Source organism: Spironucleus salmonicida, chromosome 5, assembly GCF_000497125.1.
Source record: "Spironucleus salmonicida strain ATCC 50377 chromosome 5, whole genome shotgun sequence".
Classification (NCBI taxonomy): Eukaryota; Fornicata; order Diplomonadida; family Hexamitidae; genus Spironucleus; species Spironucleus salmonicida.
Window position 1 is genome coordinate 631,528 of NC_090600.1, and position 23,830 is coordinate 655,357.

The following is a 23,830-nucleotide window of genomic DNA, read 5'->3' on the forward strand; positions in this document are numbered from 1 at the left end:
ATTAATATTATTTTAACTACTTATATTATAATATTGTTACTATTACATTTCATATAAACTAATTCCACACTACATTTTATATTTCCTAATACAATATAATAATATATATTATTTAATTCTCCATTCCATTTTTTCACATTAACAAAACTTATTATTATATAATATACTATCATTCCCCTTCCAAACCAGCTAAAAATCCTTAGCACTGCAAAGTTCCCAAATCACCCAAAATCGCGCACACCTCCCGCACACCGCCAAGAACTTTGCTCATCTTGTCGGACAGCATTTCGCCGAATTACGAATTCCCGGATTTTACTTCGACGATTCGCTCGGCGTCGCAGTAGCAAATCGGGCACGTCCCGCGAGCATGGACTGCGCAAACGCTGCAGATTGAACATCCGCACGGAAAACAAATTGATCGATTATATTATATGTTATTATGTAAATTTTAATTTTCCACTCCTTTTTCTACAGTTTACATTATTCCTATATATTTTTCTATTTAATTTTCATTATTTTCCCTTCCTGTATTTTATCTAATTCCATTCTAATTTTTATTATTATTATATATATTCTATTGATCATATGTGTCCACTCCAGTTATTCTACGGGTTTTATTATCATTATTATATATATTTCCTTCAATAATTTCTGAATAGTACGAATTAACGCAGAATCGAACTTTTGTGGCGTCGAGCCCCAGGAAGCGCATGCAACCCGCGCAGTCGCTGTAGCCGCGGACCTGCCAGAGGCCAGCGATGGCTGAGAGCTCCAGGAAGCGGGCCTGGAAGTCGCGACAGAAGTCGGCGCTCACGTCGACATTCTGGAGCGGTTTGGAGCCGCGCGCGAGCAGGGCCGCGAATGGGTCAGAAACTACGCTCTTCGCGCGGCCCAGGACGCTCGAAAGTGTCTTTTATGCAGCCGAAATCGCGTCCAGGAGGCCGTTTTTGAGCCCCTTTAGCTACTTGCGAAGTGCTGCAATCTAGGTGTTTTTCTGCTGGTTCTTGAGCGCCAGGCGCGCCCGCAGGTCGCGTTTCACGGCTTCCAGACGCAGCTTCAGGGCCTTCTCGAGAATTATTAGCTGGGGGCGCGATGGCGACAGATTCTGAGGCGAAAATTGCTCGGATTGCAATTTTTATTTGATTTGCGGCTTTTCAGTTTTTAATTTTTGGAGTGGAAAGTCGTTTTTGAATTGGATTTCTGGCACGTCAATTTTTGGTGGGTTTTCATAGATTTTCTGCTGCGAGACGCGCATTTTGCGGACATTGGAGGACGGCCGGACCGCGAAGTGACTCTGGGAGACGAAGTGCGGAATCGGTGCCGCGTGGTCGAAGTTAGAGAGTAGTTCATCTCGCTGAGGTGGTTTCTGGTGAATTTTAGGCTACAGCTTTGCGCTGGCTGGAGCCTTGTGTGCGCGCGAATTCTCGTCGTTTTGGAGCGAAAAAATCGGATTCTCAGGACGCTTTTCATACCTGCGCGGGTTTTAGCGATAAATCAACGATTTTTGCGACTGTGGCCTTGGTGGAAAGTAGGGCTACTCCACGATTCCGAGTGGATTCAGCGTGTTGAAGTCGTGCTGTATCTGGGCAAGTGTTTTCGTGAGTTTTTCGATAGAAAAATTTGGTGGAAGCGGAACTTTTTGGGTCAAACAATGTGGAGCATTTGGTGCTTTGTTTAGGGTTTAGTCTTTGAAAATCATTGCAGCTAGAGCGCGCCGGTCCATATGGTTGAGATTCATTTTTTGAAGGATAAAGTTATGTTATTTGGTATATAATAGGATTTATTTAAGTTGAAATTTCGTAGAGGTGAAATTCGTTTGGCTTGATGTTTGTTAGGTAGAAAATGAAATCGCTAAGAGTGATATCAACAATATATTGATGCGATATGGTAATATTTGGGTTCGTTATCGTGATATTGATAGAAAATTAGCAATTGATGTTTTTCGAATAATGATAATAATAATTAATGCTGTCTAATAAATTTGTGTAATCTTGTTGTGAAAAACCATAAATATTATTATATATTTAGATTTGCAGGTTAAGTCATCTGTTAAATAAACAACATTGACTTTACACTTATTATATATAGTACCGCATAGTTAAACAATAACTATTAATTCTAATTTTGTGTAGTGTGCAAATTTGTTTTAATATAATAGTTAATTCTAATAATAGTAATATAAAACAAAATATTTTTAAATAACCTGCTTGAATTTCAGCATAATATTAATATTGGCATGAATAAACATTGCAATGCATGTTGTCAAATTATACATCGCATTACATAGTCGCAAATTATAGTATATTGAAAGATCTAGTTGCAAAGACCATAAAATATTATATATACTAAAATATGATTTTGAACATATTTACATTTAACTTAAAATTACTGATATATCCGAAAAATTTTACACTACAAAATATAATTTTAAGAGTTCCTTAAACTAACGATATAATTCTAAATCGCTACAGTGGATTATATAATAATACCTTGCAAATCTATTTTGAATACGGCACACTATTCCAAAAATAAAGCTTAGTAATTTTAAAGTGTATTAATTACAAAATCACTTATTCATTCCTTCATTATGACTAAAAGTTATTGGGGAATTTACGATCGTGACTAATTAATAGATGTCGTTACTGATCAAGTATATAGGATTGGACGCATAGATTGGATTAATATTATGACATATTTTCCTGGTAAGACATTAACTCAGTGTAGAAATGCATATCGCAATTATTCAAAGGTTTGTGGTGATTTTTGTGAAATAGACAGTGTAAGCCTTTAGTTTATAAAAGAGTAATGTTCGAAGAGGCCTATATAATGGTCATATCTGAAAAAGTTAATGCCATCTATTCCAATGCATCGCATAATAGATCAAGTTAAATAGTTACATAATGAAGAATATAAGTTAGTAGATGATGTACTTAATTTATTAGAAAGATTAGAACTCGATTGGTGGTGAGATTTTTAGTACAAAATTATGTTATTAAAAATGATTTTAACACTATTTAAGATTCACAATAGAAAATAAATCAGGATATACCAAAATGGTTTATCAATGTTGCGTACATTTTTTCATTGAATGTATCCTTGATTATCAGCGACTGAACCGTATTCTTTGACAATTATAATATATACAACCTAAATTAAGTAATAATGAGTATATTTGAGATTTGCTAAGTATTAAATAAATTATTAAGATGTAAGAGAGTTTGTTGATAATAAGTTATGACAAAACTATAGTTAAACACAACATTAAATTAATATTACAAAGTTAACTGACCTTTGTATAACTTAATAAGAAAGTACTAAACAGTTTTGATTATCAGAACTAATTCTATACTATTTATATTCACTTGAACCAGAGTAATGTAATAAAAAGATCTATTAATATTCATTGATAAACTTTATATTAATTTAGCATCACATTAAGAATTCACATTAATTTACATAATTTATCCTTAATATAAAGTTGTGCATCAGTGTGCCCTTACTATAGAATACTACTCGTATTTTTATAATGCAATATATACGTAATACAAATATTATAATACACGTTTCCATTAAAGTCCAGGATTAGCTATGTTTCTATTAAAGATCTGAATTTTATCGAAAATATGATCTAGAAAACTCATAACCTTAATGAAATAGGGAATATAACATTTATATTCCATAACTAATTTTGATAGTGTCAAGATATAACAACTTATCTTAACTATAATATCTCTTTAAATATCACAAATTTTTTTATAAAAAGGAATTTTATTAATTTAAATATAGCTAATCAGTAAATTTATACTTTTAGAACAAATCCTAGCAGGATCATGTAAAACATATTCTCCTTTTCACGTACTCGTTCCTGTTAATTTTTAATTTTTAAAATTATTATTATTATATACATATTAATATATAATAAGTTCAATAAATCAAAAAAATATATTAATATATAGTATATAATACTACATTTTCTCCACTAATCGCCTTTTTAAAATGATACTGCTTTCACTCCAACATGCGTATTATCAGTTCAACGGCTCGTTCAATCTGCCTTACGCCAACATTTCACAACCACTATCTGTTTTCAAGAACGCGACGCACATGCAGGTGGATATTTTGAACGGCAACACCGTATCACTCTACGCGAAGCAGGACCACCTCTACTAAGTGGTCACGCGAATCGACCATAAAGACTGCACCAAGCTTCCGAAGCTGTTCGCACAAGACGCTCCTGAGTACGTGCCTGACCTCACAGAGTTCTCCGTACAGTCAGATTTGGTCCTCGTGAACGGCACTTTCGCACGGCACTACGCGCGTAAAGGCGTCAACTCCGCGGAGGTCCCCGGTAGCACTTTTTTCGCCACTCTAGATTTCCAGTAGGACTTCTATTGCCTCCCGCTCAACGAGGAGCAGTGCATCCCTCTGCGCTACGAGATCCGCGGCTACAACACAATTACAGGGTCGCACACAGACCTCTACGTCGTAGTGTACGACGAGTTCGACGCACACCCCGATTCGTACGTTCTTAAGCTCCCCAGCAGCTGTGTCGCGGGCCGCCAGCGAACCAAATTCGGTTACCAGCGTCCTGTCGAAATGGGAAGTTTCTAGGACTACCGACAGTTCGAGGCCTCTGGGGCGCTACCCGCCGCGTTCGATTGGCGCGTTAGGGCGTTCCTGACGCCAGTTCGCGACCAGGCATCTTGCGGGTCCTGCTGGGCCTTCTCTGCCGCACAGGTCATCGAATTTCAGGTGAATAAGAACAGGGGACGCCAATCGCCTGTAAAGGTATCAGAGTAGTAGATTATTAGCTGCTTGTGGGAGGAATCGAGCGGCTGCAACGGCGGATTTTCGATGTCTGCATTTTAAGAGATTATCACGAAGAAGGATGGCAAAATTCCGGTGGAATAGGACTACCAGGGTGTGGAAACGCAGTGCAAGGCCTAATATTGGACCACGGAGTATGGACAAATGACTCGATTCTACCGTGTGGAGAGTTCAATTGACCAAATGAAGCTTGCGCTCCTTGAAGGGCCAGTTGGCGTTGCAGTGGCTGTACCGGAGTCTTTCGTATACTATACTGGTGGGATTTATTCTGATAAGGCGTGCGGAAACGGGGCGAATGCTGATTTGGTTCATGCTGTGACGTTAGTCGGATGGGGTACCGATATGGTCAGCGGAGACTATTGGATCATTAAAAATTCATGGAGCAATGCTTGGGGTATGGATGGGTATATGTTCCTGTCGATGGAAAATGACCTATGTGGCGTTTTATAAGAAGGTGTTAGTGTTGAAATTTCGAATACAGAAGAAATCTTACCGAAATCATTTGAATTTAATGGACGTTTTAATGTCCCTTTTGCTAATGTATCTTAGCCTATTTAAGCTATCGTCGATTCAGAAAATTAAAGAATGAAGTTTAGCTTCTATGACGATGTGCAATATACAATTTGGAATGGAAAAGAGTATTATAGTGTTTTTACTTATTTTGATAATGATCTGAATGCTTCTACCTAAAAGTGTGTGGCCGAGCCCACTTATACTGGTTTTGACAAAACCTAATTACTAACAGTTTTACCTGATATTACATTATTTACAAGGTTAAAAGATGTAATTATGTATGGGAAAACCTTTAGACACTATCAATTATATAACATTGATATTGTTAAAAACCCACCTACTAATTTTAAAGCTGCTAGAGATGATTATTAGAATTTCTACTGCGAATTCGTAAATAATGAATGTATTCCATTACGCTGGGAGTTTTATGGCATGAATACGCTCTTTGGATCTCATTATGATTATTATATATTAAACTACGATTCTTTCGTATCTAAACCTACTTTTAATTCCTAGGATTTCTAAAAACCTGATTTACTTTGTACCGTTTTAGGAGGCACGAAATCCTCTAAATTTGGATATAAGCGTGCAAGTTCTTAATAATTTAAGTATAATCTTACTTCATAATTTCCTTTACCTGAAATCACTTCATAATATTACCTAGATGTATTAAACCGTAAAGTTGCTTTTCCTTAGGTGTTTAATGCTCATGTAAATTAATTCTCAAATTACGTTTTAGATTAATGTTCTTGTGGATCATGTTGGGCTTTTGGCACAGCCAGTGCTATTACAGCTCGTGCGAAAATAGCTGGAGCAAAAGTTATTGTTTCTGAATAATCAATAATCGACTGTATTTGGGCCGAAAATTTGAACGGTTGTGATGGTGGGGAGGCCAATGATGCCATTGAATAGATGATGAGGAGGTATTCAGGTAAATTAGCAGATATATAATCTTATCATTATACAGGAGTTACATAAAAATGTTAAACAGACAAATGGACATTACATGATGTTTAGTTAAAAGGTTTTGTTAATTATTATGAAATTAATAATTAATAATTAAAGTATTTATTGTTATCTGGCCCCGTTACCATAGCTATCAGTGTTCCTGAAAGTATGATGTCATATAATGGTGGAATATATGACGATGAAGAATGTAAAGATACCAAATATGAAGACTTAGTGCATTAAGTTTTACTTGTTGGTTGGGGTATTAATGACGAAGGTGTTGAATACTGGATTATCCAGAACTCATGGAGTAATATCTGGGGTAGCAATGGATTTATTTACATCAAATTTGGTTATTGTGGTGTTACTTTAGCTGTTACTGCTGCTGTAGTGTAAAAAATCGAATGATATGAATTCAAGTATCTTTTATTTTACATATTTTAATTTCTAAATAACTAATAAAAAATATACATTACTATGGGTAATTGTATAGGTATAAAAATTCATATTAATAGTATTTATAATTGGTATATAAATAATTGCAGTTTCTGTTGAGGTATACATTTACGTATGTTACTAAATTATTTAATAGTAATATACTTTTAGTATAAATAAGATTTGAAAAATGTTTACAGAAGCAGAATTCATTCAATTTATGAATGCTCCTAATATTGATTTACTAGCGATGATCGACTTATTTATAAATGAAGAAGCTTAGTATCAGATAACATTTAAGCTGAACAGAAGAAAGTTCGTTAGAACTGGAAAAGACGTTTATAATTTATCAACTTAACCTAAGCTACCTAAAAAATATATCAATAAATATGTTCTTTAAGATATATTAGATAATTAAGAAAAAGAAGCATTTGTATTTTTCTTTAAAATGGTGGTAAGATCTCATATTTTTAATAATCGAGGGTATTTGTTATTAAATTTCTTTTAAGAATGCGATTACTCACATGCATAAATTTAAAATTTCAAAGATTTGTTCCAAATCATGAAAACAAAGATTTAAAACAACTTCGAAAAAAATTTAACTGGTGACAGAGCAGATATTAACCACGATATTTAAAAATATCTATAATAGGTTTAAAAATAAATTACCAGTATTAGTAATGATATACAAAACCAAGAAGATGCTGTAAGCTCGATTCATAAAAATGTACTTAGGAAAAACTATATAAAGTTAATAAAAATTCCTTTCTTTAATGTAATGCGTGATATGTTCAGTGACGATGAGACCGAGTTCCAGAAGGTGCAGAACGAGGACTACTTCTCGAAGGCTGACGTTGGAAAGATCAAGCTGCACCTGGACCAGGTTCACGCGCAGTTCGAGAGGAACACGGAGTTCTACCACCTGATGCTGACCAAGCTGCAGGAGCTGGACGAGGTCCAGGGCGGCGACATCGAGGAGGTCAGCTTCTGCAAGGACGAGGTCTACGAGTGACTGCCTAGGTGCGTTTCACCTGATACGGACTACATTGGGGAGTGGCGCGGACAGCTCCGGCGTAGGGTGTAGACGCGGCCCTACGCCGCCTCCCGTCCCTCAATGATTTCCATCCTGGCAGTGCTCACGCAGCGCCAAGCGCTCGAGGCCATCTACGCGGCCAACGGCGGCCTCCTCTGGGCAGGGGCCTCCGCCTGGAACACCTCCGCCCCGGAGTGCGCCTGGGCCGGCATCATCTGCAACCGCGACGGCTTCGTCATCGATATAAACCTCGACGGCTTCGGGCTGGTCGGCAAGCTCCCCGACGTCTTTGCCTCCTTCCCCATGCTCAAGTCCCTCTACCTCAACAACCAGAACCTGGTCTCCGCCATCCCCGCCAGCTTCTGCACGCTCGTCCACCTCCAGTACCTCCAGGCCAACAACGCCGGCCTCATCGGCGTCGTTCCCACATGTCTCTGCAACCTCGCCAACGTCATGTTCGTCTACATGGACGACAACCTCCTCACCGGCGCTATCCCCAAGTGCATCGGCAAGCTCAAGTTCCTCAAGGAGGCCCACTTCGCCTGCAACCTCCTCGAAGGCCCCATCCCCGCCGGCCTCGCCTCTCTGAAGTACCTCATTGAGTTCCACGCCGACTGCAACCTCGCCATTGACTGCACCTCCGACCTCGCCACGAGGCCCAACTTCATCTTCCATTGCGGCATCACCGACTGCGACTCCTGCGACATGAAGGGCCCTGTGGTCCCCGAAATCCCCGAAGAAGCCGTCTGCGCCCCCGTCGTCCACTTCCCTATTTGCCGTATTTTGGAGTGATTGCTCTTGCGAATTTACGGATTGCATCGTGCGGGGCGCCTTCGAAGATTATTGCCGTGCCGATGAAGAATTTCGGGATAGGTCACAGCCCAGCTTCGACTTCGGCGATCCCGCGCTGCCCTAAACCGTGCATGCCGGACACATTTTCCGAGGTCGAAAATCGCATAAGACAAGGGCAAGCGGCGTAACAGCAAATTTGTTATTGCATTATCATTACTAACCGCCTAAACCGGCGCCATACCGCAAAGCTTTGCTCCTTCCTGAACTAAGACAGGCTGCCAGGCTGTCAGGCTGGTTCATGTTTTAAACCTAACACTTCTTCTTAAATTATTATACTCCAGCTATCAATTAGTTACATATGACATTATTTTACTTGTAAGATGTACTTGATAATAAATTTCTACATTTTAGATTAATCAAAATGCCTAATTCTCTTAATATTATTATTATATGCTAGATATCATATATTATTCATTACTGGATCACACTACCCCATCGACTGAATTCACTATTTCGTACTATCAACTAACCCGTTCTCATAACCTGAAAACGATCCAATTTACCTCTAAATATCCATTCTTACCAAAAATGACTTCCCAGGCATAGCCAGCGCGCTCCAAAGTGAAGTAGATTTTGATTTTCCACTCCTTTCCAAAAACCGTCTCACTCCATTTCGTTCTCTCCGTTTTCCTTCTAAATTTCATTTTCAACTTAAATTTCATTTTCAATCTAATTCTAGATTCCATTTTAAATTTGATTTTCCACTCCATTTGCTTTTTCATCTTAGTTTTCGCTCCTTTCCGTTCCACTTCGCTCCACTCCACTCCACAGCTCCTAGCTCAGGTTCAAATCGCACTCTTCGTCGCCCCCGACGATGCTGCGCACGAGCCGCGCGACGCTCGGGTGCACGTTCTGGCGCGCGCCCTGCAGCTTCTCGGCCCGTTCCCGCAGATTTTGGTTTTCCATTTCCAGCTCCTGGACGCGCATTTCGGAGTCGCTCTGGTTCAGCAGCGCCAGGTTGTGCGCCTGCTGGACCACGTTCAGCTGGCCGTTGAGGTTCGCGATTTCGGCGCTCAAAATTGGCATATTCTGGAGTTGAACCTGCTTGCTCTGGATAGACTGCTGGAGCGTTTCGATCTCGTGTCGCAGCTAAGCCATTTGGGCGGCGTTGGTTTGTTTTTCAGAAGTCAGGAACTAAAGTTGCGTTTCAAGTTTGAGGAGCTCTTGGCTGGCCTGCGTTTTCTCGGCACAGACGGCCTTGTGGGCGCCGGAAAGCTCGATTTTGGCCTCTTCCGCCGACGCCAAATTCTGCTAAATTTGCAGCAATTGGAGCGATTTTTGCGAGATTTCCGCCCGCTGGCCGGCGATCTGGTCCTCCAAAACCGAATTTTGAGATTTTTACTCGAAAATTTGACTTTCAAATTGATTTTTCATTCCCTCAAATTTCGAATTCTGCGAATTGAGCTAAATTTTCAGCTCCTCATTTGCGTGTTTTAGGCCGTTCAGCTGCCCCTCGAGGGCGCCGATTTGACCTGAAACGGACTCGTTGCTCCAGTCGACGCGGTCTTTGGAGGACTCAATCAGCTGCTTCAGCACTGCCAGCTGCGTCTGCAGGGCCTGAATTTGCTCGAAATAGTTCGCATTTTCGGTGTTTAGCGCGAAATTTTGGTCCTTGAGGCCCGAAATCGCATTCGTGAGTTCCGTGATTTTCCTGAGCTGATTCGAGGCCTAAACGGCGAGCTGGTCGTGGCCAGTTTGGAGCGAAATGAGCTGCTGGAGCTTCAATTTCGACTGCTAGTTCATGATTTCTAACATTTCGTTTTGCGACTTAAATTGCTAATTTTCTTGTTATATCAGTTGAATTTAGGCCGATTGTTACTGGTTCAGTTGCGAAAAACTCGCCAGCTGCTCGTTATCGCTTTGCTTGCTGAGGATTTCGAGCTCGGATGAGCCTTTGCAGGCCAGTTCCAGGAGCCTCGTTTCGTTCAGCTGCGCGTCAGCCTGCAGCTGGGATTATTTCAGCTGGTTGGTTAGGGTTAGCAGCTGCTTCTCGAATGAGAATTTGGTCTCTTGGGAGATGCGGAGGAGCGTTTCGTGGTCCTCTTGCTGGAGTTTCAGCTGATTTTGGAGGGTTTCTGACTGATTTTGGAGAGTTTCTGACTGATTTTTGAGCAATTGGTTGCTGTGCTGCAGTGATTGGAGGTTAAGGAGGTTTTCCTGGTGCTCTTTTTGCAGTTTGGACAGCGATTGCTGCAGGGTGTCAATGGTTTGCTGGCAGGATTCAGACTGCTTAATTGCCTGCGTTTGGAGATTGGTTGAAGCGATTTCAGACTGTTTGGCTAGTGAATTTTGAGTTTTGACGATTGCTTGTTAGGTTTCCAACTCGTGTTACAAGTCGCTGATGGAAATGATATGGGTATTGATTTGCTCTTATTGAGTCGTTAATTTGCTGCATAATTCTTCGATTTTGATGTCCTTTTCGCTAAGAACCACTGTTTTTGCCTCTAATTAAGTGATATGGTTGTTTGATTTACTTAGGTCGTGATTTAGTGCTATAATTTGTGTCTTTTGGTCCAATATTTGTTGCTGAAGAACTGTCTGTTAATCTTGGCACTGGTTGTTAAGCTGTGATATTTGATCCTGAAGTTATTCAATTTAATTAGCTGATATATCTAATTTATTATTAAGTGTCGAAACAACAACATCTTGTGATAATACAGTTTGCTTAAGAGAGTTAACTTATTATCCTGCTAACTATAACTCTTAAATAAGTCTTTGATTTTCTTATTAAATGAGTGTAATCTGTTATGACGAAATTTATCCTTTCTATTAAAGCTATAAGTTTTAATTTTCAAGGTCAATTATCCTTAAATTATTTCCAGATACAGTGTTTTCTAAGTCAAAAACTTGAGACTTACAGTTGGTGCAAGTTTCTTAGACTTTTTCAAACTGAGTCTGATAATATTATAAATTATTGATATTGTTTTAGTTATCTACATAGAGAATTTACAATCTTTGAGACTTATCAGATAATTATTATTATTATTACGTATTTTCATCTTTTAGCGTTTAATTACTACTAATTAATTTTTTAGATTAAATATTTTATTTTTGATATAATTAATTAATTTATACAAATTAAGCCTCATAACTAGTAACTTTGTGCGATAATTATTAATTTTCTTATTAAAAAAGTGATCCTTACTACTTAGCATCAAGGTATTTCTTTTAAAGCTATTTATATTTTTCAAACATAAAATCATCACCAGAATTATCTTTTATCATCTATTTTAACTCAGATATGGTTGATAATTATTCTGAGAGCGCATTTTACTAAGTTTAAGATAGACTGGAAAACTATGTTGACTATAGATCAGATAGATTCATTTATTAAAGTGGAAAAGTAATAAACTCAATAATATATCATTTATAATATATTTACTGATCTATGACTTATATAAATAGGAAGGAAACTTATTATTAAATATATAAATAATAATTACAAAGGTATTATTCTTTATTTATTTAATATGAAAACAATTATATATTAAAGTTAATATAAATAATAATTTATATAATAATAATAATAATATTTACTTGCTTAGTTTAATAATGAGACCAATTAAACGAAAAAATAAATCCTGTACACAATCAAGCCCAATGTTTATGAAGAAGACATTGGAGTTATCTTTTGTTACTGAAATATAAAATGAATCCTAGATACACATTGATATGGACTTTATTCCTTTTTAATTTGGTTCAATTGAAAAGACCGTTATTAAAGAACTTCCACTAAAGTTTAAATTAGAAATAGATGACTTAATAGAAGAATCAACTAGTGATAATTCTGATAGTAAGTCGTGAATAGATTTAGATTTTATCGTATATTTACAATTGGATTCATATTAGTGTCCTTCTACTCTCGACCTTAGGTATATAATTAATATATACAAAAAAAGAATATATATACATTAGTTAGATATCTGACAAAAACTGAATAAACTCATTTTTATTTATATAATTGTACATATTTATATTATACGACAAAAGCAAAAATGTCTATGAATCCTTGTTTTACTATTCTTATTAAATATATGATTCAGATTTTGTAATTATGAGTAATAAAATGATATGAAATGAATATTATTCGATATAGCTTTCAAATTAATTTACTGTAAAAAATTAAAATATTGTACTCAAATTTTAATAACTATTGGAAGTTATATTATTACTATTGTATTACTTGTATTCTATACAAAGTTAAGAAACGAAGGTCAGATGGTTTATTAAATCATATTACTTCTAGATTTATAGAAAACTGAATTTTCACTTATAACAGTACGAAACTAGTATATATTTTTGAAATTATCTTTTGTATTAATACTCTCTATCCCCATGATTTCGCCTTTTCAATTTTCAAAAATTAAGATCATTTACGATTCACATTGCGAGCATAAAACATTTTTCGTTTTTACAAAATCACAAATGCAAAGATCACAGAGAATCACACCCTCACTTACTACTAGTGCTCAATTTAAATTATTCTAGTACCTAAAATACCTCAATTTTTCCTCTTCCATCACCACTAGTTTCTAAATTTTGTCCATTCCGCTAGATATTCTGTTACATCATTCTTTACTAGCCTACTTTCATTTCCATTAAGTCTCCTTCTAGCGGATTATTCAAAATTATCACATTTTACTTGTCCGAATAATATTTACCAGCAACTTTAACAATTGCATTCACCATCATTCTACCGTCGCCCCACCATTTTACAACCTTCTTTTCTACTCCAATCTCTCCAATTTCAACATGAAATATTAAACTATATACACATATTATTATACATTATAATTCATATATTTACCCATAAAGTCAGAAACCTTAATTTTCACTGTCAACCTCCTCCTGCCTCCCCCTCATCTAGCACTATTTAGCCTCTAACCCCCAACACTTAACCCTTTCACTCACCTTAACCTCATTAAAATAAAAATAAAATAAAAACCAAAATTTCTATTCTCCCTTCCATTTTCACCAATTCCCAATCATTATTTTAATATAAAATATCAATTTTAGTTTTTCTTTCCTATGTGCCTATTATATCACTAATTTTCATCGTTATATCACCACTCCACCACTTTATCTATTTATATACTCTCATATGCCCTCAAAAATATCATTCTCTCCCTCCCTTCCACTTCCAATTTCCGCTCCAATTTCAACTCGCGGAAAAAGTGTCCGGCCCTCCCATTCGACCGATTTTGCGCGCAAAAGCAGCAGATAGCACATGAGCTTAAAAACGTTGCTCCCGTCCACGCCGTCGTCTGAAACGAACTGCTTGAACCGCAAATTCCCGTCCCGTGAAATTTTGTGCGAAAATTGAACGTTTTTGAGCGCATTTCTCAATTTGATTTCGAAAACATAATTCCACTCCTAATTTTCGTTATCGACGATGAGGATTTTTAGTTATCCGAACAAAACGCGTAAACTTGAAGCGAAATTGCGCGCGTTTTCGGGCGAAATTTGCGCCAAACTGGAGCGGAGGAAGCGGAAAATTGTGCTGTTCGGAGGCGCAATTTGGGGCCTCAAATCGGGTTTTTTAGTTAAGTGAGAAACTTAAATAGGAGTGGAAATTTGATTTGAATTTGAAATTGAAATTGGAAGAGTTTGAGTAAAAGAAGTTGTGAACTTTGTTACGGAGCGTAAAGTGGCGTTTTCGACACTGAAATTGTGCTAATACGCTGAAATGGACTGCATTTAATGTTCTTATGCTGAAAAATTAGGAATAAACTGATATTGTGTACTTTTACTTTGATTAGCATACTTACTTTAAGGCGATAACGAAAAATTAACTGCTTTTTACTCGCTTTTTTGACAAACTTGATGTGCAATTTCCCCTTCGTATTTCTACGGGTAAACTTGACCTGCGAAATTCGAATTTTGGATCATTTAAGAACCACAAACCGGTTTTTACTCACTAAAATTTTCGTTATCGCCCTAAATATAAATTTTTCCACTCCTAATTTGCAAATTTGAGTATTTTTCGCGCAGCCGCAAAAGCGAATTTGCGAGTATTTCGTTCTGAACCAACAGGTCTTTTACTTGCAAATTTTCAGAATCTACTGATATAACGTTTAAATCCTGTGTCTAAAGTTCGTTTTCTTGGGCTCTTATGGTCTCGTAGGCCGCGTTTTTCTCGGTTTTCAGCTGCTAAATTTGCGCCTGAAGAGTTAGAATTTCGGAAGGGGAATCGGGGTTTCCGCGCGATTTCACCCGCTGCAGGAGGTCGATTATGGTCTGTTTCTCGGTCAATTGGTGGTTCAGTTCGGAAACTTGCTCGTCGAAAGCGTCGATTTGGTCGATTTTTTAGGCCAATTCGGTTTCTAAAATTTTGATTTTGTGCGTTAGAAACTTGATGGAAGGGGGAGAGGAGTGGAAATTTGAATTAGAATTGGAAAGTATTTACTGTTAATTTTATATAATAACGGGAGAATTGGTGGATTTGTCAAATTTAATTGCTGTAGAATCTGTTTTTTCTGTCGGATTAATTTCTATTTAATGTATAATATTATGATTGGAAAATTTCGATTTCGCATCAAGTTTGCCGGGAGACGAAATTTCAACCGTTTTTTCTGTCGCAATTTAACTATTTTAATGTATAATATTAATATTATTCGATTTATTAAACTAAATTTGACTATTAGACTATATGTCGTTTTCGGCTAATTCGTGCGTTTTAACGCCCTAATGTGCAATTTGCTACGCGGAAAGTCCTGACTAATTTGCAGAGGCAGTTTTTGAGCCATTCTAAGCATCTTTTTAACTTTTTACGTTATTTTCAATTTCAATTTAATTTTGACTTTCCGCTTCTTTCTCGATTTCAGGTTTTTAACCTTCCAAATTGTCAATTTTCAAATCTCCTGTCCGGGCAATTTCGTGTTTTTAATTTTCAAATGCAAATTCAAATTGATTTTCCACTCCTATTTTCCTTTCCTTTTCCCACTCCTTCAAACGCTCATTTTCGTTCCGCAGCTCCTGAACCTCGAAAACGAGCTGAATTTCGCTCCTTTTCCCCTCCGAATCGTCCAAAATCTTAGCTTTTGTGAAGTCCAAAAGCTCTTTTTCGCTCCTTTTTAGCCTGTCGCTGAGGGCCAAATTCTCGCTTTCGAGGAGCGAAATTTTCGTTTTTGGAGCGGAAATTTCGCTCCTTTTTCCCGGGGAATCGCAGAAATTTTGGCTGCTGAAATCGCTGTTTTCTGCGAGTTGCGCGAGAGAAAATTACCGCGCGGAATCGATTTTTGAGACCGGCAAATTTGTGATAATTTCAATATTTTACTGCTACAATTGAATTTGATTTTGATTTTCCACTTCTTTTTACTTGAGTAGATCAAGTTTGTGCTGTTACTGGAGTTTTTGGGCGTTTAGTTTCTGGAGAAGTTGGTTTTTCGTGGAAGGGGAAAAAGTTGATTTATCATATTATTATATCTCAATATTACTAATTTCAAGTTTGTCATTTTCGATTTCGCAAATTTTTGCTTCGGTGAGGACGTCCTGGTCGAGCTTCAGCTTGATGTCTGCGTAGTTCTTCATTTGCTGCGTCATTTTCTGCATCAGAAACTCGTTTTGGCGCGAGGCTGAAATTTTCGCGACGGGGCTAAAGTTTTTGCTCTTCAGGGCATTGATTTTGGCCGTAAATGGCGAAGTTTTCGGTTCAGGCTTGATTTCGAGCTTAAATGCGCCGTACGACTGCTTTTCCAGGTGATTTGACGTGTTCTGGAGTCCGATCAGTTGCGAAACTAGTTCTGGAGGCGAGACAGAGTCGTAGGTAGTTATTCTGAGCTGGATTGGGTCTATTGGGAGCTTTTTTAGCAGCAGATCCTTTAGGTGGGCTAAAATTGAAGGCGTTAGTATGGGTTTCATTTTTGTAAATTCGGAGTGGACAAAGATATATAAATATTATATAAATAAAATATAGAAATATATGCAACGATGTCTTATGAATCGGTAATACATAATAAATTAGAGACGATTATTTGATATAGTAATTCAGATTTATCGACACATGTAAATATTAAGAAAATATTTATATACTATTATTATATATAATTATCAATGTAATATGAAAGATCAAATGGGGGCTGGAATATAAGCAATCGAGAAATAGGCGATTGCGAGTTTAACAAAAGCCGATATTCGGCCATAATGCATACAAAATACAGCAATAATTCCAGCCAACGATAATCTGTCATATTAACTTAACAATTATTCGTCGCATTCTTTGCTTAGTGCGAAAACATCGTTACTAAACTCCAAAAACAAGTTGGACTCTATTATATACTCATTAATGACAGAAAATGAGGATATTTTAATTGATTTGCGTGTGGAATAGTGATTTTTATATGAGTATTTTTAGTCTCAAATGAACTAAATATAAAGTATATCCGTTCATAGTATTTTAATCATTTAATTCTAAAGTTTAATTTTTACATTTTTATACAGAATTTAACCATAATATAAGAGAATAATAAAACTATAAAATAAAAAGTTATGCTATATTTTGATGTTTGTTATATGTTTCAGCAAACTACATATGAGTTTCTAAAATCTAAAGTTAAATGAGTACAATGTATTATTATTGGGTTATGAAGATTGTATATCCTTGATTATTATTAATCAATACTATAATAATGATTATGTAAAATTTTATTCACAATAGTAGAACTCTATATACTTGTATTTTAAAAAAATTATTCAGTATTGAATATAAACCGTTAGACTTATGATATTTAAAATTTCGAGTTATAATCTAAATTGATTGAACTATTTATATATGACTAATGTTATATCAAACTTGAAAACATTGATTGATATGTAGATAAAAATAAATTAGTAAATTCAAAATCTGTATTTAATTTTAAATTCTTATACCTATTATATTATATAATATATCAATTATCATACTACCATTTCTTAATGTCTCAAGACGAAATAGAAGAATTAGAGGCTCTTGTGGAGGCACTGGAAGCATAGAACCATAAATTATAATAAAAATATGATTAAGATATTATAAAATAATAAAACCTGGTATAAGTATCTGTTACTAACGAATAAGAGTTACTGCAACTTAAAGAGTCTCGTGATTAGTATATGAATTATTGTCAAACATTAGAAGAAGAATTATAATTATAGAAAGAATAAAATAACCAACTTAATGGTTAACTTAATTCATAAAAATTGTAATTATTAGAAGTACAATAGAATTGTGACAATAATAATATTTAAATATTAAAAATTGATACTTTAAATCAGAATTTATCTTCAAAAATTATATAGTGTAAAAAATAAGAAGCGGATTAAGAGTTATAGATTTCAAATCTATAGAGTACAATTGTGTAACTTTAAATGGAACTCAAATAATAGAAAAAACTTACAATATAAAATGATTCAAAATTTGTTGTTAGAAGAGATTTTGTTATTGGTTCATTAAAATCGATTGAACCTGCAATAGTTAAAAACACTTAAATGGGTTATATTGAAGACAATGTATAGTTATTACGGCGGCTAGCTTTATTAGTCGTCAAATAGTGAGTATTACTAATATTTTAATTGTTAAGATAATACTCCTATCTCATTCATAAAATTAGTTGCATTTTCAGTCAAAAGGTTTCTATAATGTAGTGAACTGGAATAAGTCAAAGTAACGAATTGGTATTTAACTGAAATAAGCCGCATGTATTAGTGGATAAATTAATTTTGAACGTATATTATTATATACCAATACCATGATAATCTGTCGCTTTAATGTTCAAAGCAAGCACCGCCATATACGAGCAGCTGTTCGGCGACCTGAAAACGGAAGACGGCACCGTGCCGCTTTCTTGCAGCACCTAGGTACTCAAGCAGTTCAAGTCGATCATGACCCCCGATTTCGTCAAGGAGCTGCTGTCCCTCTTGGACCTAGACGACTCAGAGACGCTCTCGAAAAGCGAATTCATGAGGTTCTGCTATATCGCAGAGAACACGTTCAAGCCCCGCGACACCGCCAGGAGCCTCTTCTGCTTTGCCGATACGGACTTCTCTGGTAGCATTGACGCGCAGGAGTTCGTCTGGATCATGCACAGGATAATAGGCGAGTTTTCCGACGCGGACATGACTTAGGCCTTCAAGGAGTGCGCGACGGGGGAGGCGATGGACTACGAGACTTTCATGCTGCTCATGAGGGAGTTTGCATGAGTGATGTTGGCCCATTTACAGTTTAGGGCAGAGAGGCTATTTTGCATGAAAATGCGTCAGCTTCTGCCAAATTCGGATAAGAACCCGAAATTGCTGTCATCTGAAATTGTATTTCGCGACTACTCCAGAATTAGTTTAGATTTTAAACTTTGCCAGCTTCTAAACGTTAGAAGACGAGAAATGAGAGAAAACAACTTTTACTGCCAATTCAAATCGCCCAGATTGCACTTTTTCTGCTGAAGGCAAGTAATCTTGAGGGAATAATAGCAGGGCAGTAAATGCGCAGTACTAGTCTCTGGGAGTGAAATAAAGTGGTGTGCTAAATTCAACTCGTCTGGCACCGAGTATGCTAATCGCCCAGATTTATAGTATGAACCACAAGAAAGCAACGGAAATATTGACTCTTTCCTGTGCAAAGCTAGGTGAACCTGCCAAATCTGACCGTTGATGCAGCAAAGCCTCAGAAACGCGATATTTGCTACGCCGCGACTCGCATTTTGTGCTAATTCTGACCGTTTTGGCGGGCCAGAAATACGGTTTTAGGACCGGAATACGGCTAGACTGGCGCCCAGTAAAAGTTCAAAAACTGCGTAATTGGAAGGTTTGTTGAGGGAAAATGCATCTATTAATGCTAAAATTGGGCTCCTGAGGGCCAGAGAATAACGGAAGACGCTAGCAGGATCCGGCTGAGCATACGCTATGATGAGCTTCGCTGAATGCGCATTTTGCGTTTCTGGAATTAGCGCTTCTAAAGGCTAAATCAGAGCAGGGGCGAATTGGTGGCATTAAGGAGTGGCGGAAACTGGGCGATGAAATAGTGTGCGATAACAGTTGGTAGAATTAGGTGATATGGAGTAAATGGGCGCTTTTTGAGCAAAATTTGGTCTGTGCTGCGTGCTCCAAAATAGCGGTGGGCTGTTTGTCTAAAATAGTGTGAATATGCGGATGTATCTTAGGGCCGTGTGGAATGGGGGTTGAATGAAATGTAAATAGATTACATTTTGGCAAGTAATGAATATTTCATATTTGGCGCCGTCGGTCCAGGGCTTAGTCAAAAGTCAGTATTGGTGAATGGTACTAATTAGTAAATAATATATCAATTGCAGCATAAACTTTGCAGCACTTTAAAAATGATATATTTTAGCGGTCGGACTGTATCTGGGAATATCGCCTAGTTTATTACGGTCGTTAAACGCAGCACTATGCTAGGGCAGTAATTTTATGGTTGTGTATGGTTTATTTGAATTGAAATATGTTAATCAAATATACATAAAATTTATCTTGCCTGTTACCTCGAGTCCTTATAAGAGCTAATATTTCGACTTACTCTTCGCTGTTTATTGATCTTCTAAGAGCACCGTGTGGTCAATATTTATTTTGACCAAATCATTCACTGGGGTTAAATAAAAGTATCCGCTTCGTGAAGAGAATGATTAATAATCTTTTAGCTTAGACATACAAATATTCGCCAGATTTATCTTGATAAAATTTGCTACGCATAGCCACTGTAACATTTAGTCCAACCTAAAGTTAAACACTTATGGAAATTTCTCATAACCTAAATATATTATATTTACTTCAGTCGCTCTTGGGAAAAGCCTGAATACGGATTTAGACAGTTTTAGCTTGAGTCTCTAGGCATAATAATGTTTTGAGTTAGTTTAGTAAAAATAAACTTCTACCAATAGAAGTTATAGCATATACAGTAACATTCATTTTAAGTTTTTTTGAATTAGGAAAGAAACTTACTGTAATTTATATTTTATATTGGTAACTATTAAATTGTGTCAAGGTATGTTTCCTGTGCCTATAGTTGTATGAGGAGGTAATTTTATTGCAAATTTTGGAGCATCTTGGTCTTTTATTTTTTGTAAATTTTTTATTTTAGCAAAAGATTGGGTATAAAGTTTCCTGTAGACGGTGATTATTTCAATAGACTAAGATATCTCACTTAAAGAGCTTCATATTAACAGTATAGAAATTCGGTTTATAAATTTGATTTTGTTAGCTGTTCCTATTAACCTACTAAGATTATTTTAAAAATTTAGATTAAGTTATCTGCGAATTAGTTGGTAAATAGTACTGATTATGAAGGTATTTTTATATTACTTAATAAATTAGAAACATTAGTTAACTACTAGTTTATGAGTGTCTGTGCGAAATAAAAAATAGATCAGGTATCCATAAAATTTTGTTCACTTATTTTAACGTTGCAATTTTTATACTTGAGGACTTCAACGAAATAAAAATATAAGCTAATACTAATAAAGTTTAATACACTGATAACTCTAATAATTTATAATCTTTTTAAGTATTGAACGTATTTAACCTGATATTCTAAATTTCTACTAATTCCCAAATTGATTATAATGATCATATTCAAAGATACTTACTATTAACTAAACGAAAAACTAAGTTTTCCTTGTATTGTTAATATATATTGATTATATTTTTAAAATAAGTAAGAATAAATAATAATAATAATAATAATAATAATAATAATAATAATAATAATAATAATAATAATAATAATAATAATAAATAATAATAATAATAATAATAATAATAATAATAATAATAATAATAATAATAATAATAATAATAATAATAATAATAATAATAATAATAATAATAATAATAATAATAATAATAATAATAATAATAATAATAATAATAATAATAATAATAATAATAATAATAATAATAATAATAATAATAATAATAATAATAATAATAATAATATAATAATAATAATAATAATAATAATAATAATAATAATAATAATAATAATAATAATAATAATAATAATATAATAATAATAATAATAATAATAATAATAATAATAATAATAATAATAATAATAATAATAATAATAATAATAATAATAATAATAATAATAATAATAATAATAATAATAATAATAATAATAATAATAATAATAATATATTTCCTGTACTATCGATTTAGAAATTATTTTTCTAATCTATTCAACTTTAATGATAAATTATTAAATACGCTTTTTATCCTTTTACAAATTACACACCATTCAATAAATGAAAAATGTAGTCAAGCTAGGAAATTCTTAGAAGTTAAAGATTACTAATACCCCATCGATTTTGTAATTATTGAAGAACCCTTCGTGCATTAATAATTAATGTAAAAATTAGTTTAATATACTTAAACCATTAAATAGGTTAAATATTAATCAGAATTTATCTCATGAGTCCTATGAAGAGCATACGATTGATGAAGCCATAATTTATAAGACATTAAACTTTAGTAGTGAAATTAATACAGCGAGAAGCTCTAATAAAGTAAAATCTGGTAGACTAGCACTATGTATATCAAGTTAACGCATATAATTTGAAAGTATAAGGTAATAACTATAAAAAGTTCAGAAGTATTTAACAAATTAGAGCAGAATACTGAAAATATGTTATATTAAAGTTCTAAACTTTTAAGAAATCTTAAAAGTCCGAATAATTGAATATAATGATGGAAGTTCACAGCAAGCTGCATTCAATTTATGTTAAATGCTAATACACAATTTGATATCCAACTTAGTAGTTTTTAATTGAAAAATTGTATTTTCTTCTATCCTGATATTGGATATAAGTATAATACAGCATTTACCCAGCATTGATACTAAAATATATCAATATAAGAAACGAACTTTAAAAATTAATTTAGGCGATACTCATTCATGATAGTCAGTAAGGATTTTAATTTCTATTATTCTGCATTTTTAATATTAGTAATCTAATAAAATTATATTTAATTTTTACTGAGTAAGATGGGTTTCACACTTATTGAATATTTTTATTAAAATTAACTTAGCGTAGTATAACTAGATATAAATTGTACCATCTGATGAACTGCATCTGATAACTATAAATATTGTTATGTTAGCTTACCAATGAAGCGTTGTACTATTTTTAACTACCACTGTTAGCTCCAAAATATCAACCAACCCATCCCTTTATCTTAGTTCAGGAAGGAGCAAAGCGTTGCGGTATGGCGCCGGTTTAGGCGGGTAGTGAGGGTCCTGTAATAACAAATTTGCTGTTACGCCGCTTGCCCTTGTCTTATGCGATTTTCGACCTCGGAAAATGTGTCCGGCAGGCACGGTTTAGGGCAGCGCGGGATCGCCGAAGTCGAAGCTGGGCTGTGACCTATCCCGAAATTCTTCATCGGCACGGCAATAATCTTCGAAGGCGCCCCGCACGATGCAATCCGTAAATTCGCAAGAGCAATCACTCCAAAATACGGCAAATAGGGAAGTGGACGACGGGGGCGCAGACGGCTTCTTCGGGGATTTCGGGGACCACAGGGCCCTTCATGTCGCAGGAGTCGCAGTCGGTGATGCCGCAATGGAAGATGAAGTTGGGCCTCGTGGCGAGGTCGGAGGTGCAGTCAATGGCGAGGTTGCAGTCGGCGTGGAACTCAATGAGGTACTTCAGGGAGGCGAGGCCGGCGGGGATGGGGCCTTCGAGGAGGTTGCAGGCGAAGTGGGCCTCCTTGAGGAACTTGAGCTTGCCGATGCACTTGGGGATAGCGCCGGTGAGGAGGTTGTAGTCCATGTAGACGAACATGACGTTGGCGAGGTTGCAGAGACATGTGGGAACGACGCCGATGAGGCCGGCGTTGTTGGCCTGGAGGTACTGGAGGTGGACGAGCGTGCAGAAGCTGGCGGGGATGGCGGAGACCAGGTTCTGGTTGTTGAGGTAGAGGGACTTGAGCATGGGGAAGGAGGCAAAGACGTCGGGGAGCTTGCCGACCAGCCCGAAGCCGTCGAGGTTTATATCGATGACGAAGCCGTCGCGGTTGCAGATGATGCCGGCCCAGGCGCACTCCGGGGCGGAGGTGTTCCAGGCGGAGGCCCCTGCCCAGAGGAGGCCGCCGTTGGCCGCGTAGATGGCCTCGAGCGCTTGGCGCTGCGTGAGGACTGCCAGGATGGAAATCATTGAGGGACGGGAGGCGGCGTAGGGCCGCGTCTACACCCTACGCCGGAGCTGTCCGCGCCACTCCCCAATGTAGTCCGTATCAGGT

The 23,830-nt window shown here is 36.1% G+C and overlaps 13 protein-coding genes across 13 annotated transcripts; 8 read left to right on the top strand and 5 right to left on the bottom strand. All coding sequences in view use genetic code 6, as the record gives it.

Moving 5' to 3' along the window:
- Positions 1-169: 169 nt before the first annotated feature.
- Positions 170-1,738, bottom strand: SS50377_24948 (uncharacterized protein; the record flags this gene model as incomplete). Its single annotated transcript, XM_067908786.1, has 1 exon — positions 170-1,738. The coding sequence occupies one exon, from the start codon at positions 1,736-1,738 to the stop codon at positions 170-172; it is 1,569 nt and encodes a 522-aa protein (XP_067763607.1).
- An 849-nt stretch (positions 1,739-2,587) lies between these two features.
- SS50377_24949 (uncharacterized protein) lies at positions 2,588-2,968 on the top strand (the record flags this gene model as incomplete). The annotated part of the gene is made up of 1 exon (XM_067908787.1): positions 2,588-2,968. One exon carries the CDS (start codon positions 2,588-2,590, stop codon positions 2,966-2,968), a length of 381 nt encoding a protein of 126 aa, XP_067763608.1.
- A 1,028-nt stretch (positions 2,969-3,996) lies between these two features.
- On the top strand, positions 3,997-6,696 carry SS50377_24950 (Cathepsin L; the record flags this gene model as incomplete). The annotated part of the gene is made up of 1 exon (XM_067908788.1): positions 3,997-6,696. The coding sequence occupies one exon, from the start codon at positions 3,997-3,999 to the stop codon at positions 6,694-6,696; it is 2,700 nt and encodes an 899-aa protein (XP_067763609.1).
- A 217-nt stretch (positions 6,697-6,913) lies between these two features.
- SS50377_24951 (uncharacterized protein) lies at positions 6,914-7,735 on the top strand (the record flags this gene model as incomplete). Its single annotated transcript, XM_067908789.1, has 1 exon — positions 6,914-7,735. One exon carries the CDS (start codon positions 6,914-6,916, stop codon positions 7,733-7,735), a length of 822 nt encoding a protein of 273 aa, XP_067763610.1.
- Positions 7,736-7,837: 102 nt separating this feature from the next.
- Positions 7,838-8,548, top strand: SS50377_24952 (Cyst wall protein; the record flags this gene model as incomplete). Its single annotated transcript, XM_067908790.1, has 1 exon — positions 7,838-8,548. One exon carries the CDS (start codon positions 7,838-7,840, stop codon positions 8,546-8,548), a length of 711 nt encoding a protein of 236 aa, XP_067763611.1.
- A 663-nt stretch (positions 8,549-9,211) lies between these two features.
- SS50377_24953 (uncharacterized protein) lies at positions 9,212-11,935 on the bottom strand (the record flags this gene model as incomplete). Its single annotated transcript, XM_067908791.1, has 1 exon — positions 9,212-11,935. One exon carries the CDS (start codon positions 11,933-11,935, stop codon positions 9,212-9,214), a length of 2,724 nt encoding a protein of 907 aa, XP_067763612.1.
- Positions 11,936-12,160: 225 nt separating this feature from the next.
- Positions 12,161-12,412, top strand: SS50377_24954 (uncharacterized protein; the record flags this gene model as incomplete). The annotated part of the gene is made up of 1 exon (XM_067908792.1): positions 12,161-12,412. One exon carries the CDS (start codon positions 12,161-12,163, stop codon positions 12,410-12,412), a length of 252 nt encoding a protein of 83 aa, XP_067763613.1.
- Positions 12,413-13,705: 1,293 nt separating this feature from the next.
- SS50377_24955 (uncharacterized protein) lies at positions 13,706-16,468 on the bottom strand (the record flags this gene model as incomplete). Its single annotated transcript, XM_067908793.1, has 1 exon — positions 13,706-16,468. One exon carries the CDS (start codon positions 16,466-16,468, stop codon positions 13,706-13,708), a length of 2,763 nt encoding a protein of 920 aa, XP_067763614.1.
- A 199-nt stretch (positions 16,469-16,667) lies between these two features.
- Positions 16,668-16,940, top strand: SS50377_24956 (uncharacterized protein; the record flags this gene model as incomplete). The annotated part of the gene is made up of 1 exon (XM_067908794.1): positions 16,668-16,940. The coding sequence occupies one exon, from the start codon at positions 16,668-16,670 to the stop codon at positions 16,938-16,940; it is 273 nt and encodes a 90-aa protein (XP_067763615.1).
- A 581-nt stretch (positions 16,941-17,521) lies between these two features.
- SS50377_24957 (uncharacterized protein) lies at positions 17,522-18,136 on the top strand (the record flags this gene model as incomplete). Its single annotated transcript, XM_067908795.1, has 1 exon — positions 17,522-18,136. One exon carries the CDS (start codon positions 17,522-17,524, stop codon positions 18,134-18,136), a length of 615 nt encoding a protein of 204 aa, XP_067763616.1.
- Positions 18,137-18,349: 213 nt separating this feature from the next.
- SS50377_24958 (uncharacterized protein) lies at positions 18,350-18,781 on the top strand (the record flags this gene model as incomplete). Its single annotated transcript, XM_067908796.1, has 1 exon — positions 18,350-18,781. One exon carries the CDS (start codon positions 18,350-18,352, stop codon positions 18,779-18,781), a length of 432 nt encoding a protein of 143 aa, XP_067763617.1.
- A 1,259-nt stretch (positions 18,782-20,040) lies between these two features.
- SS50377_24959 (uncharacterized protein) lies at positions 20,041-20,493 on the bottom strand (the record flags this gene model as incomplete). The annotated part of the gene is made up of 1 exon (XM_067908797.1): positions 20,041-20,493. One exon carries the CDS (start codon positions 20,491-20,493, stop codon positions 20,041-20,043), a length of 453 nt encoding a protein of 150 aa, XP_067763618.1.
- Positions 20,494-23,034: 2,541 nt separating this feature from the next.
- Positions 23,035-23,745, bottom strand: SS50377_24960 (Cyst wall protein; the record flags this gene model as incomplete). Its single annotated transcript, XM_067908798.1, has 1 exon — positions 23,035-23,745. The coding sequence occupies one exon, from the start codon at positions 23,743-23,745 to the stop codon at positions 23,035-23,037; it is 711 nt and encodes a 236-aa protein (XP_067763619.1).
- Positions 23,746-23,830: the final 85 nt, after the last annotated feature.